The sequence below is a fragment of the Narcine bancroftii genome, chromosome 14 (genome assembly GCF_036971445.1).
Source record: "Narcine bancroftii isolate sNarBan1 chromosome 14, sNarBan1.hap1, whole genome shotgun sequence".
NCBI lineage: Eukaryota > Metazoa > Chordata > Chondrichthyes > Torpediniformes > Narcinidae > Narcine > Narcine bancroftii.
The window spans coordinates 16,519,273-16,534,594 of record NC_091482.1 but is presented as its reverse complement, the minus strand read 5'-3'; the positions used below and the strand labels follow the sequence as shown (position 1 = coordinate 16,534,594).

At 45.5% G+C, this 15,322-nt stretch overlaps 1 protein-coding gene across 1 annotated transcript in view; it reads left to right on the top strand.

The window, feature by feature from the left end:
* The first annotated feature begins 7,388 nt into the window (after positions 1-7,388).
* The window catches only part of LOC138749854 (adenine phosphoribosyltransferase), a 20,851-nt gene continuing 12,917 nt past the window's right edge, over positions 7,389-15,322 (top strand). The window contains exons 1-3 of the mRNA XM_069911808.1: positions 7,389-7,601; positions 8,394-8,517; positions 13,535-13,628. Of these exons, the coding sequence (XP_069767909.1) occupies positions 8,395-8,517; positions 13,535-13,628 (217 nt within the window). The 5' untranslated portion in view covers positions 7,389-7,601; position 8,394. The remainder of the gene's footprint in view (positions 7,602-8,393; positions 8,518-13,534; positions 13,629-15,322) is intronic.

Genomic DNA, 15,322 nt, shown 5'->3' with positions numbered 1-15,322 from the left:
TCGCGCAGAATGGCTCGCACCATTCGATGTTGAGTGCGCTTACGGGATTTTAAAAATCGTGATGCTGGGTGATGGGTCGACGACATCATCGGGACATCATCAGGCCGCCCCTTTGCAGCCACCTTCAGCGGCATTACCTTCACGGAGGAGGTGGAGAGAGTCGCTCCACCTCTTGAGTGTACCCCCTCTCTCCCACCCAGGCAGATCGGAGTTTGCCTCCTGAAACTGCCCTCAGTTTTCAACGAGGTAAGTGAAGTGATGTAAACGTGAAGAACATCCACTTTTACATTAGATTTATTTTGCTATGAAAAGGATTAGTGAGACAAGGATTAGTACTGCAGTGCAGGAGGGAGAAGGCTAAGGGATGGTGCAAGCCCAAAAAGAAATGATCAAGAGGATGGCCAAACCTAGCACTGTCTCCCAGACTATTCAGAAATGCCTCCATTCATCGGCTAAAAAGACAAAAGGAACATAACCTTGATTTTTGCTTTTAATTTTTAAATATTGACTAATACAGGATGTGCCATCCAAATGCACCAATCAACCTACAAACCCCATTTCTTTTCGAGGGTGTAAGGAAACTGGAACACTGGAGGAAACCTGTGCAGAGACGGGGTAAACTTACAGCATCCTTGCAGACAGCACTGGATTTAAACCAGGTGGCTGGCACTGTAAATAGCATTGCACTGACCGCTACACTAACCATGCCACCTTCTTGGATCAATCAGAATGCAGAACTGAGGAGCTGACAGAGGTTGGCATTAAGGTCAAGGAGAAATTCAGTGAATTTTGCCCACTGAGAAACTACAATGGCCATCATGTACCTTGTTTTAAACTATTCATACTCAACCCATTTTAACTTTCTGATATTCCTATAAATTTGTGAGCACTGCTACACGAATAATTCTGACGTCAAATCCATAGATTGTACAACAGGCTTTAATTAGCTTAAACTTGTACACACCAGTCCCAGTATACTGCTAGCTCCACGAGTCTGACTGTTCCCGAAGAGGTTGGCTCGAGTCTTTTTCGGGCCGGTGATTGACAGCCGGCAGGTGGGGCCAGCCACCCAGGTTGCCTACCCACAGGTACAGTGGTTGCCCCGTAGGAGTGCAGCCAGTGTAGTGGTTGTATCACCACAAAACTTTACCTCCCTTCTTCCCCACCCCTCCCCCATTCTCCACCTTGTGGTGCACCCAATAATCACATCGACAGGATGGAGTGATTAAACACCTTTAATGACCGAAAACCTGAGCATTACTGATACACGACTTGGCTAAGGTTCAGGAACAAGAGGGGCCAAGTCCGGGCACGCCACCCTTTATTGGGAGATCCGGGGAGAAGCCAAGGGAGGGGTTAGGGAAGGTCAGGGAGGTTCGGACCGGCCAGTCCATAGATCTATGCAAATGCCTTTCAGCACACACCCCCACCCCCACATTTGCTTCTAAAATTAATATGTGAACCATGTATATTACCTGTGGTGAGATGTAATTACACCACTAGGTCACCAGGGGTCATCTTGTATATAAATCAGTCCAGAGCTACAGTCTAGCCTTCTAGGTTCGTCTTGCAGAGACAAGACCTCTTAGTGTACATATTAGTTTATTAAAGCTGTCTTATACTCACACTGCTGGTGTGGTTATTGTCAGTACATTACCAGTGAGTCTTTTATGAAAATCAAATATAGTTTCCATTACTCTGCCTCGATTTTTAAATTTAAGATTTAACTGTGTTTAAAATACCTTGAAATGGCTGTAGATGCATGTAATGATGTCCTGACTGTGTCAGCAAGATCTTTTGGGTGTACTGAATTGATGAAAAAAAAATGCTTGAAATGTTAATCTCCTCAAATTATAGGCAGAAGTGCCAGAAATCCCAAATCCGCATGATGACAGGTTTGCTTTCCACAGGTGTGTATTCTGTAGTTTGCTGCCCAAGCCTGAAACCTTTACCGTTAACTCTGAGCACACGGAGTTAATGAATTTATCAGAGTTCCTTTGACTCCCCCCCCCACCCCCGCACCCCCATGGCTGTTGCTCATAGGCTAACAATGTAAAATGGGAGATGCACAAAGTCCAAAATTGCAGCTCTGAGAAACGAAGCTTCATATAACCAACAAATTGTAAACGAGAGGGACTGCAGATGCTGGGAAATTGAGTTTTCCTTGAGGGAAGAGAATTGGAGCGATTGAGAAGCAGAAAGGTAAATAATTTTAATATTTTTTTTTAAGAACATGAGTAGTGATTGTTATAATAAAAACACAAGATGGCTAGAGGAACTCAGCAAGTCACACAGCATCCATCAGAGGTAAAGATTATATAACCGACGTTTCGGTCCTGAGCCTCTTCCTCCAGCACTCTTTGTGTTTCTACCACAATCACAGCATCTGCAGACTTTTGTGTTTCACTCCATGGAGATTGTTATAACATTGCACAAGGGAAGAGGCTGACAGAAAACATTTCGGTGCTTGTGATGAGGGGAAAATCTATATTGCTGTCCACTGTGGTTTCAGTTACTCTGCTATTGCCCAGAACAGACCAAAGGATTCCTCTGTGTGTATCGATACTTCAAATTTCTGTGATTCCTGCTCTGGAATATCAATGGAACCCTTGGAGAAATGGTGAAAATGGGTCACCTATGCCAGCCTCTCAGCTAGAAAATTATTATCCATTTTTTTTCCAATTTAGCACCAGAAATGGCAGGGTGTTCCTCACTCTTTGTCATGAGCACATTAAACTCTGATAATGCAGACATTCAAATGTCCAGATGGTCTGATGTCTGACTCACTCAGTGTGAACCAGGGGCCAGAGAGAAAATGGGGTTGGGGTAAAGAACAGCAGTGGCACCAGGTCCATCCCTCACAACACCTGGGACAGGTAGAACCGGAACACATAGCAGTATTTGGTGCCCTCATTCTTTGGTTCCACTCACAGCCAGATACATGAAGGTGGTCATCAGGATGAGGGCCATGTTGAGTACACCCTTGCCCCTATGGTCTGGTGGCTTGTACATGGGGATTCTTCAGACCCATTCCATCTAGGATCCCCAAATGAACCAGAAGACTGCACAGGAGACAGCCAGGGTGAAGGTGCAGGGGAAGGGCCACATACAGCAGTACCGGGAGCTCCTCACACCTGATGATCAGGTTCTTCCCTGTTATTCAGAGGGAATGCTGCACTCACGGACCCAATTTCTGACGGATCTTTGCAATCCACTCAGACCAATTCTTGTTGGATGTCTCAGCCCCTCCAAACCAGATTCCCCACACCTATTGTCAGGGTGTAGGTACTTATTTGTTTTGGGCAGCTCTGTAGAGGTGGCTGGCTTCCCCACTCAAGTTGCAGCACTTGCTTTCTGCACAGACTTTGGTCTGGTGACCTTCTTGCATGCAGTCGTTGCAGATAACATTGGGCCAGCACACGTACACCCTGGGCTATCCAGTGTAGACCATGCTCCCATGGTTTCCTTACATCTAATGGTGAACACTGGTGGGGGGGGGGGTTTGAGGTGGATGATGGCCCCTTTATGGTCCTCTCTCAGCTTAACCTTCACATGGAGTTTGCAGGTCCAGATTCCAGGTGTCCTTTTTGACGTCCACGCAGATCCTTGCCCCCTTGACACAAACGGCCCAGAAAGGTGAACACAACCACCGCTGGTACATGTGGGTTGAATGTGTGCACTGTTCGCCCTCATTCCTTCTGAGTTGGAAGGGTGAAGAGTGGGCGCACCTTGAATAGCAAGAGTGGAGCCATGTTCCCCTTCCCCTGGAAGTACCGGAGCATCCTTTGCCATCCTGCTGGGGTTTTTCTCTGCCATCCAGCCCAGGGCAAAGATATTTAACTAATAGTTTGGGCCTGAGCCCTTCATCAGGGTATGAGCAAAAAGGGCCAAGTGTCTGATTAAAAAGGTGGGGATTAAGGAGAGAAGAAGGGGCAGGGGGGGTGCACAGGACAACAATTGGCTTGATTTGTGCTGTTTCTTGCAGAATAAATATGTGTGTGTGTGTGTGTGTGTGTGTGTGTGTGTGTGTGTGTGTGTGTGTGTGTGAGATAAGGATATTACAATAGAAACAACAACCATTCTATCAATTCCCAACAGTATTAATAGTAAATTATGGACAGAGAGTGGGAGATCACTTCATTGAGCACCTCAATTCTGACCGCTGCAATAGTGTGGATCTCCCAGTGGCCAACCATTTCTATTCCCCATCCCAGTCCCTTGCTGACATGTTTGTTCATGATCTCAAGTACTGCCAGACTGAGACCACCTGAAAATTGGAGGAACAATACCTCAGCTTCCATCTGGGCACTCTCCAACTGGATGGCATTAATATTAACTTTTCGTTAAACCTTTCCCCCCACCCCCACTTCTTCCCCTGTCGCCTTCCCCCAGTTCTGTCTCTCTCCCCTCTTTCCCTGTCTCCTTTCACACAGATGTAATCAATTCTCACCTCTCCCCTTATCCTATCCTTTTGGTTGGTCTGGATTCTTGCCACAGCCGGCACTTGTCTGCATTCTGAGATTTCCTGATGTTTGCTCATTCGTCTTATTCCTTCAAGAAAGGCTCAGGGCCGAAACGTCATCCATATATTGTTTTTCTCCTCTAGAGGCTGAAAGACCGGCAGAGCTCCTCCTGCATTTTTAGTACAGTCAGAGCGTCTGAAGACTTTGGTGTTTCCCTAGTTATTCTGAGATAATGCCTTCTGCTCACAAACATAGGCAATAACTGCTCAACACCCACACTGTTAAATATTGTTTCGGTGAGATCCTTTCTCATTCTGCTCCACTCCTGCCAACAGAGGCTCTCTCTTTTCAAACTGATCTCATAGAGGAGGACTCCCAATACAGAGAAGCAATCTCCAATTCAACATTTTCCACTGACAATGCTTGCTCCAGCCTCAGTGAATGAAGAGTACCGCTCACAAGTCTGGGCCGTGTTTCCAAATGAATCTCGCAAAGAAATCCCATTTTGTAAAGTAAACAGAGTAAAGATGGTTCAGGTCATCTGCCAAGCACATATCCAATTAGCTCAGAAAGAAAACGTGAAAAGAGGAAGCTGTGCAAGACACTGCTTATTACAATTTAAGGTGGTACACAGAACATACTTGCCCAAAGTTAAATGATCTTGTATTTACGCAGATATTGACTAGGTGAGAAATGTCAAGTTTTTGAGACTTCTCTGATCCATAGGTTTTGGGACTCGCCAAGGCAAATAGTGCCTTTGGAAGACTACACAAAAGAGTCTGGAAAAACAACCAACTGAAAAACCTCACAAAGATAAGTGTATACAGAGCCGTTGTCATACCCACACTCCTGTTCGGCTTCGAATCATGGGTCCTCTACCGGCATCACCTACGGCTCCTAGAACGCTTCCACCAGCGTTGTCTCCGCTCCATCCTCAACATCCATTGGAGCGCTTTCATCCCTAACGTCGAAGTACTCGAGATGGCAGAGGTCGACAGCATCGAGTCCACGCTGCTGAAGATCCAGCTGCGCTGGGTGGGTCACGTCTCCAGAATGGAGGACCATCGCCTTCCCAAGATCGTGTTATATGGCGAGCTCTCCACTGGCCACCGTGACAGAGGTGCACCAAAGAAAAGGTACAAGGACTGCCTAAAGAAATCTCTTGGAGCCTGCCACATTGACCACCGCCAGTGGGCTGATATCGCCTCAAACCGTGCATCTTGGCACCTCACAGTTTGGCGGGCAGCAACCCCCTTTGAAGAAGACCGCAGAGCCCACCTCACTGACAAAAGGCAAAGGAGGAAAAACCCAACACCCAACCCCAACCAACCAATTTTCCCCTGCAGCCGCTGCAACCGTGTCTGCCTGTCCCGCATCGGACTTGTCAGCCACAAATGAGCCTGCAGCTGACGTGGACTTTTACCCCCTCCATAAATCTTTGTCCGCGAAGCCAAGCCAAAGAATGAGTAGGGGATGACTCACCTTTCCATTTCAGTAAGATTGCTCGTCTGGCTATCAACATGGTAAAAGCTAAAACTTTTTCCTGAGACGTCGATATAAATTTACCTGGATCACGAGAAAAACCAAACCGGCAAGGTTCCAAATTAATAAAGTTTGGGAAATGTCTTTCCAGAATCTCTCTAGATTTGAGCACTCCCAAAACCCTCTTTTCATGCCCTACTCATACACAGTGGCTATATGACATAACATCCTATTTAATTTTAGAGAAAATCAGATGTAATATTAAAGATAGGAAGTTTCCATTTATGAAATTGTGGGGCCCATTCTAGAATTTCTTTTTAAAATTGGAAGAATTAACAATTATTGTATGATCCAGTGGTTCATTGCCTGTTGTCGGGGTCACCAGTGGTTCCACATTATTGATTTTTTAAAAATTAATTTAAAGGTAACCTTGATGAGGGGGCGGGGTTAGATTACATTTCGTTTTTTTTTCTTTTTCTTTATTTTTTTCAAGTTATTTCAATAAACAGGTTTAACGTGGTCACATGGATCATTTCAATTAAATGTTTTTGAGGTATAAACAATTATTGAGGTAGTTTTATCTACCTTTTCCTTCATTGGCTTTTTAATGCATGTTTACTTGCATACAAATGAATTATTATGTAATTGGCAATTCTGTATTCATGCTTGTATGTTAAACTCAATAAAAATATTTTAAAAAGAAAAGAGAAAACCTCTGCTCTCAGGAGTTCAGCAGAATGAGAAGGATCTAATTGAAACTAGATTCTGACGCGGTTTAACAGTGTGGACGTTGAGCACCTATTGGCCATGTCTGCGAGCAGAGGGCATTATCTCGGTATATTTGGGGAAACACAACTCCAGTGTCCAGGGTTCATTCCCGACCCCCGGTTCTGTTCGTGCAGAGTTTACACTGACCGAGTGAGATTCGCCCCCACTTTCTAAAGGTGCACGGGTTGCTCGGTGAATTGGCCACTATACATGCTCCGAACGTGCTGGTGAATGATTGAATTGGCAGGGGTCTGTTGGACTATGGCGAAAATTAGTGGGGGAATGGAATTGCTCTGAGAGCTGGCACAGTTAGAATGCACCAAAAATAGTCTCCTTCAGAAGAAAACAGGGGCCGCCTGCATACCAAACCCCTGCTGCTGAATACAACATGCTGACAAACACAAATTATTTGCATTGCAATGTTGTGAGTTTACAAACTCCTTGAAAATGTTCAGGAGAAAAAATTGTGTGAAATTTTACAAAATGAAAGTTAATTATTGAAATCCAGGGTTGTAGTCTCTGATGAGCTTGATATTAAGAAGCAGTAGGTGAATGAATTTAAGATTATTTATGCCATTATTTTAATAGCCTGGACAGTCTTGGTTAACTCAAGGTCTATTTTAGATTTCATGGGTGGAGCAAAACTATTTTTGCAGCTGTCTCAAAGATTAACAACTAGTGCAGGCATTACTCAGCAGCTCCAAAGGAGCGGATCAAACCAACTAAGTCATTGTTTTAGACGAGTGCAACATTTTGATTGCTTTCATGCATAATTAATATTAAAGGTGCAGAGGTAGATTTCTCAAAAGGGGATTTTTTTTTTTGAAAGTTGAAGACAGAAGATTAAAACACAAGGAGGAACTCCCTGGAAAGAGGAGGAAGAACCAGGTACGTCTGGATCAATGATCACCTTGGGCAGACTTTAAGAGAAGCTCCTTGGCAAAGGTTTGAGATCTCGCGTGTTACGTGTGGGAGGTCTAGACTGAGGTTAGCACTGCATTCATTTCTATTCACAATTCCCTCAGAAATGGAGCAGTCCATGGTAATCAATCCAAGCCTTGGCTCATTTTGGCAGAAGTTACAAATAGATAAGTCTATTATGTAAATTGTGTGAAATTGCAGAGCTCGGAGATACATTTGGGTGTCCTGCTGCGCGCCTTCCAAAGGGCTGGCAGGCAGGTACAGCAAGAGATTAGGGAAAAGAGCAAGATCCTATTATTTATAGCCAAGTGACAAAAAAATAGGTAGAAATGTGCTTTATTTGGAGTGCTGTGCACTGTTTTCATCTCGTCTGCCTCAGACAACTCTATTTTGCTGAAAGCAGGTACTTTGCATGACCTACCGATCCCAGCAGGTTCACAAGGTGAACACATGCATTGACACTTGGACAGTTGCACGTCCATTTGTAAAAAAGACTTGTAAGGGAGATAGAAGAAACATGTTTAAAGAGAACAGTGAAGGCACGATGATCAGATTTCAGATTTATTGTCAGAGTACATATACGACATCACATACAACCCCGAAATTCTTTTTCCTGTGGGCCAGGAAGAATTACCTGGATGGCGAGAGTACTTCTGACGCTTAAACATCTTTGCAGATCTCATGGGCTGAATGACCTTATTTCTATGTTGTGATTGATTTATACTTCATACATAGGTTGCTCTTTGCTTCTTTCCTTAGCATGGATGTATGGACTACCCCGCAGGAGCGCCCTGAAGGATGGTACTTGGCTTTCATGGCACCAAACATTAAGGGCCCCCCTTATGCCTGGCTTGATCCTTCCAGACTCTATTGTAATCAACAGGTAGGTTGTCTCAACAAGGTACAGTCTCGAGCAACTAAATTGATTGATGTTGCCTTTCAAGGCTGGTAAACTACAGTGTGAAAGGAATGAAAATTATTCAGATAAACTGTTCCTGGTTCAATTTACATCCTTTCTTTTTTAAAGAGGAGCTATTAGTTTATCTCAAGACTTTTAAAAGTTCAGATTTATTGTCAGAATATATACAGGACATCACATACAACCCTGAGATTCTTTTTCCTGTGGGCCAGGTAGAATTTCTACTGTAAATTGTACTCAAGAAAAAGATGCATATCAAAAGACAGAAATGTAAATAAAGAGAAATGTAAACAAACTGACTTTACAATATAGAAAAATAATAATAATAAATAACGTGCAAAGTAAGAATCCCTAAATGAGTCCCTGATTGAGTTTGTCATTGAGGAGTCTGATAGTGGAGGGGTAGAGCTGTTCCTGAGCCTGGTTGGTGCGAGTCTTGTGGCACCACTACCTCTTTCTGTTTCTTTACAATAAGTGTATAGAGTCATATACATGATTCTTCTTCTTTGGCTTGGCTTCGCGGACGAAGATTTATGGAGGGGGTAAATGTCCACGTCAGCTGCAGGCTCGTTTGTGGCTGACAAGTCCGATGCGGGACAGGCAGGCACGGTTGCAGGGGAAAATTGGTTGGTTGGGGTTGGGTGTTGGGTTTTTCCTCCTTTGCCTTTTGTCAGTGAGGTGGGCTCTGCGGTCTTCTTCAAAGGAGGTTGCTGCCCGCCGAACTGTGAGGCGCCAAGATGCACGGTTTGAGGTGATATCAGCCCACTGGCGGTGGTCAATGTGGCAGGCACCAAGAGATTTCTTTAGGCAGTCCTTGTACCTCTTCTTTGGTGCACCTCTGTCACGGTGGCCAGTGGAGAGCTCGCCATATAACACGATCTTGGGAAGGCGATGGTCCTCCATTCTGGAGACGTGACCCACCCAGCGCAGCTGGATCTTCAGCAGCGTGGACTCGATGCTGTCGACCTCTGCCATCTCGAGTACTTTGACGTTAGGGATGAAAGTGCTCCAATGAATGTTGAGGATGGAGTGGAGACAACGCTGGTGGAAGCGTTCTAGGAGCCATAGGTGATGCCGGTAGAGGACCCATGATTCGGAGCCGAACAGGAGTGTGGGTATGACAACGGCTCTGTATACGCTTATCTTTGTGAGGTTTTTCAGTTGGTTGTTTTTCCAGACTCTTTTGTGTAGTCTTCCAAAGGCGCTATTTGCCTTGGCGAGTCTGTTGTCTATCTCGTTGTCGATCCTTGCATCTGATGAAGTGGTGCAGCCGAGATAGGTAAACTGGTTGACCGTTTTGAGTTTTGTGTGCCCGATGGAGATGTGGGGGGCTGGTAGTCATGGTGGGGAGCTGGCTGATGGAAGACCTCAGTTTTCTTCAGGCTGACTTCCAGGCCAAACATTCTGGCAGTTTCCGCAAAACAGGACGTCAAGCGCTGAAGAGCTGGCTCTGAATGGGCAACTAAAGCGGCATCGTCTGCGAAGAGTAGTTCACGGACAAGTTTCTCTTGTGTCTTGGTGTGAGCTTGCAGGCGCCTCAGATCGAAGAGACTGCCATCCGTGCGGTACCGGATGTAAACAGCGTCTTCATTGTTGAGGTCTTTCATGGCTTGGTTCAGCATCATGCTGAAGAAGATTGAAAAGAGGGTTGGTACGAGAACACAGCCTTGCTTCATGCCATTGTTAATGGAGAAGGGTTCAGAGAGCTCATTGCTGTATCTGACCCGACCTTGTTGGTTTTCGTGCAGTTGGATAACCATGTTGAGGAACTTTGGGGGGCATCCGATGCGCTCTAGTATTTGCCAAAGCCCTTTCCTGCTCACGGTGTCAAAGGCTTTGGTGAGGTCAACAAAGTTGATGTAGAGTCCTTTGTTTTGTTCTCTGCACTTTTCCTGGAGCTGTCTGAGGGCAAAGACCATGTCAGTAGTTCCTCTGTTTGCACGAAAGCCGCACTGTGATTCTGGGAGAATATTCTCGGCGACACTAGGTATTATTCTATTTAGGAGAATCCTAGCGAAGATTTTGCCTGCAATGGAGAGCAGCGTGATTCCCCTGTAGTTTGAGCAGTCTGATTTCTCGCCTTTGTTTTTGTACAGGGTGATGATGGTGGCATCACGAAGGTCCTGAGGCAGTTTTCCTTGGTCCCAACAAAGCTTGAAAAACTCATGCAGTTTGACATGCAGAGTTTTGCCGCCAGCCTTCCAGACCTCTGGGGGGATTCCATCCATATCTGCTGCTTTGCCACTTTTCAGTTGTTCGATTGCCTTATATGTCTCATCCTGGGTGAGGACCTCATCCAGCTCTAGCCTTAGGGGCTGTTGAGGGAGCTGGAGCAGGGCGGAATCTTGGACTGAGCGGTTGGCACTGAAAAGAGATTGGAAGTGTTCTGACCATAGGTTGAGGATGGAGATCTTGTCGCTGAGGAGGACTTTGCCGTCTGAGCTGCGCAGCGGGCTTTGGACTTGGGGTGAGGGGCCATACACAGCCTTTAGAGCCTCGTAGAAACCCCTGAAGTCGCCAATGTCCGCGCTGAGCTGGGTTCGCTTGGCGAGGCTAGTCCACCACTCATTTTGGATCTCCCGGAGTTTGCACTGAAGATGGCTGCATGCGCGACGGAAGGCTTGTTTCTTCTCTGGACAGGACAGCTTTGTAAGGTGAGCCTGGTGGGCAGCTGGATTTCCTGGCTGTTTTCGTCGAACCAGTCCTTGTTTTTCCTGGAGGAGAAGCCCAGTACCTCTTCAGTGGATTGCAGTATGGTAGTCTTCAGCTGATCCCAGAGGGTTTCAGGAGACGAGTCTGTGAGTCGGATTGCATCGTCGAGCTTTGCTTTGAGGTCAGCATGAATCAGGTACAGAGAGCAAACTGTAGGTGGCACTGGTGACCCTGAAGGGCACCCAATGTTAACCTGGGCCTGACTTATCAGGAACTTGACTGAGGTTCAGAAAAGACCAGGCAAAGTAAATTTTATTCAACATAGATTAAGTATGCGGTTACAAGCCCCATAGAAGAAACCCAAGGCATCCCTTGACTGAGTTGATCCCTAACAGTACAACACCTAACAGCACATCACCTGGTGGATCTCACCATCCTTTCAAACTGCTTGGGTAATTGTCAGTGACCACTACTGAATTCTTTTGTACACACACTCTTTTTGACCATTAGTCAGCGGAGCGGTTAGTGCAACGCTATTTACAACACCAGCGACCAGGTTCGAGTTCGCCGCTGTCTGTAAGGTGTTTGAATGTTCTCCCTTCAACCGGCACAGATTTTAACTGGATGCTCCCTACAAAAACATACAGGAATTGTAGGTTAATTGGGGTATTTGGGGGTCAAGGGCTCATGAGCTGGAAGGGCCTTTTTACCGTTGTGCATGACTGAATTTAAAATATAAATTTTAAAAGTTTTTCTCAGGTTGTGAAAACTTTCCTTTCAGTCTCATGTCAATTATATTTGAAAAGATTAACGGGAATTTATTCCACCTCGCCAATTAGTTCTGACCGAGTAAGTGATCCGCCCACCCAAGATTAATGGAGATTAATATACTTCTGGTTTTCCTTTGAAGAATGCATCAGAAATGTTTCAGATATATATTATTTCTCGATGATAATTTGAGGTTGCAGGGTCCAATCTACATTTGAGGACTCCGTTTCATTCAAATTTTCCCTGTCCGTCCCTTCTTCCATTATTTCAACAGAACAGAGACTTGATCCAGGGTGGGAGATCTCTTGGTTGAGCACCTCGGGTCTGTCCGCCAAAATAGCGGGGATCTCCCAGTGGCCACCTATTTCAATTCCCCCTTCCATTCCCTGGCTGACATGTTTGTCCATGGTCCCATGCACTGCCAGACCGAGAACATCCTCAAAGGGGAGGAACAATACCTCCAACCAGATGGTATGAACATCGAATTCTCTGGTTTCCTTTGAAACCCCAGCCCCATCCCTCCTTCTTCCCCCTGTCACCTCCCCCCCCTCACCAGCTTTGTTTTTCTCTCTCTCTCTCCCCCCTCCATCTCCTTTCACAGAGCCAAAAACAATTTTCACCTCTCCTCTTATTACATTCAATTAACACCTTTTGGCTTTTGGTCTGGATTCCACCCTCTCCCATTCTTCCCCCCTTTCTCTCTGTAGTCTTTATTGAGATCCCTTCCTGTTTTTTACTTATACCTTGAAGAAGGGCTCAGGCCTGAACATCAATAATATTATCTTTACCTCCTATGGACGCTCCAAGACTGGCTGAGTTCCCGAAGCATTTCTGTGTTTATTTTTCCATGGAACAAAAGTAGTTTCACTGTTGCTTTTTTTCCCCCCGGGTTTGTCGAGATCTTCTTCTGAAGTTGGGATGGAAGAAGTCTGGACTCAAGGTGACCCACCCTTATAACTTATTCATCCATAAGCTGATGGAATAGGCTCGAAAAGCTAACCAATTTACATCTCCTGTTACCCCCCCCACTCACAGTAGCCCCTTTCAAATTGCAGTCCCTGGGTACTTTTTCACCCAGGTGAGTTACTGGGGCAAAGGTGCTGAAAGCACCTTTTAAATTACAGGGGGATCGCCAATCTGTTGATTTAAGGGGGGATTCCGTCCTTTCAATGACACGTCACGCATTCACCAGAAGTACTGCTGGATGTTCAGATGCTGGCTGCCCGATGACGCACGCACGCAAGCGCGGACGTCACCGGAATAAGCGAGTCAGCCATTTTCCTGTTGCTGTGGATGCGACCTAAGTGAGTTTAACTGGGTTCCTGGCTACCTCTGAGGTAGGTCAGGGACCCTGGTCGGATTGTGACAAGGTCGGCTGGGTTGGACCCTTTCTAATTTCCACATAGATGGGGTGCTAACCGGGCAGTTTTACACTGCAGTTTTAAAGGGCCGAGTGACGCTGGGTTGGGAGAAAGAGCCATCTTGTAAAATGTTAGCAGGTTATTTATTTCATGACCTGGATGGTGATTTAAGTTTACTTTTTTATTAATTTTTTTTAAAGGCCTTTAAGGACTGTGTTGAAGACCTGATCCACCCATTCCGAAATGAGACCATTGACCTTGTAGCCGGAATAGATGCCATGGGCTTCGTCCTAGGTATATCCTTTATTTAGGAACTATCGCAGTCTGGTTTATGTTTGGATGGGCTAGTTTATGTACGTTATAATGTTAAGAGAAACATAAAGGCGCAATACACTGGAATCTTGAGCGGACAAGGCATTCCAGGAGGAACTCAGCATGTCCGACAGCAACCAAAGGTGAAAATGGTCAGTCATCATTTTGGGACTGGACCAAAAAGAAAAAGGGGAGGTGCCTCCAGAAATGCTTTGCTTGCTCCATAATCAGGGGGGGATTAACATAGCAGCAGAAGTAGCATATGCTATGGGCCCCGCATCTTCAAGGCCCCCATGATAAATGCTTGCAAGCTCAGTGATCCTGCACTTGCTCTGTTACTGTAGTGCAACACTGCCTTCAACTTTTATGAATGACTGGCTGTTCAAGGTTAGCGATTTCAGTCAGGTTTTATTACTTTTGACATTTGAAATTGATACCTAACTGTTGCTGCTATGTCAGACATATTTGTTATATTCGTTATATTACCTGCCTGTTTAGCAAATGAAAACATTTAATTACTTAACTTTTCTTTGGCTTGGCTTCGCGGACGAAGATTTATGGAGGGGTAATGTCCACGTCAGCTGCAGGCTTGTTGGTGGCTGACAAGTCCGATGCAGGACAGGCAGACACGGTTGCAGCGGTTGCAAGGGAAAATTGGTGGGTTGGGGTTGGGTGTTGGGTTTTTCCTCCTTTGTCTTTTGACAGTGAGGTGGGCTCTGCGGTCTTCTTCAAAGGAGGTTGCTGCCCGCCTAACTGTGAGGCGCCAAGATGCACGGTTTGAGGCGAGATCAACCCACTGGAGATGGTGAATGTGGCAGGCACAAAGAGCTTTCTTTTGGCAGTCCTTGTACCTCTTCTTTGGTGCACCTCTGTCTTGGTGGCCAGTGGAGAGCTTGCCATATAATTACTTAACTATGCAAGTAGAAAATGTACGTGTTTTAATATTTATGTGTATTTTTTAAATGTACGGCCCTTTTGTAACAGATGCTACAGGCCCTGCACTAGCTTAATCCGGTCCTGCCCATAATTGTTAAATTGAGTATATTGCCAATGTTAAGCAAGCAACATCAACACCAAGCAAATTGATGGTCACTCACAAGGTTCAAAACAACAAGGAACTCTCAGGGAGTCATTGATTGACATCAAGTTGCTTAGGCAACAGCTTTACAATATTCTGGTATTTCTCTCTCATAAGTGTTTTCCTGACAGCATTGTTGGAAAAATCTGTGAAAAATTTGACATGAATGAGCATAATGACTCACCTTGTGGTCGTTTACACCACATGCCTTAAGTTCCTGTTGCCGTTAGTCCCGGTGCTTTTGACATCGCGCAACGTGGCCTGAGTCATCAGCTGGACGTTGGATTCACGAGGTGAGTTTTGCAGTGCGATTTAGACTGCAGGGTTCCCCCAAAAAGTAGTAGGGGCCCTGCGGGATAAATCGCGGTGCAGGAATTGACCAAAAATTCCTTTTTAGACTGCCTGTGTGTGATAGTACAGACCTATCACCAATGTATATAGTTACAGTATCTAGAGTATGTAATGACTGTGCTTACAGCGATTGGCTGAGAGCTTAGCCACGCCTACTGTCTGGGTCTTAAAGGGTTGTGTCCTGAGCCACGTCGGATCGTTCCGGACTGGTCGGCCACCTGTGAAGAGCTCCTGTCTTTTGCTAATA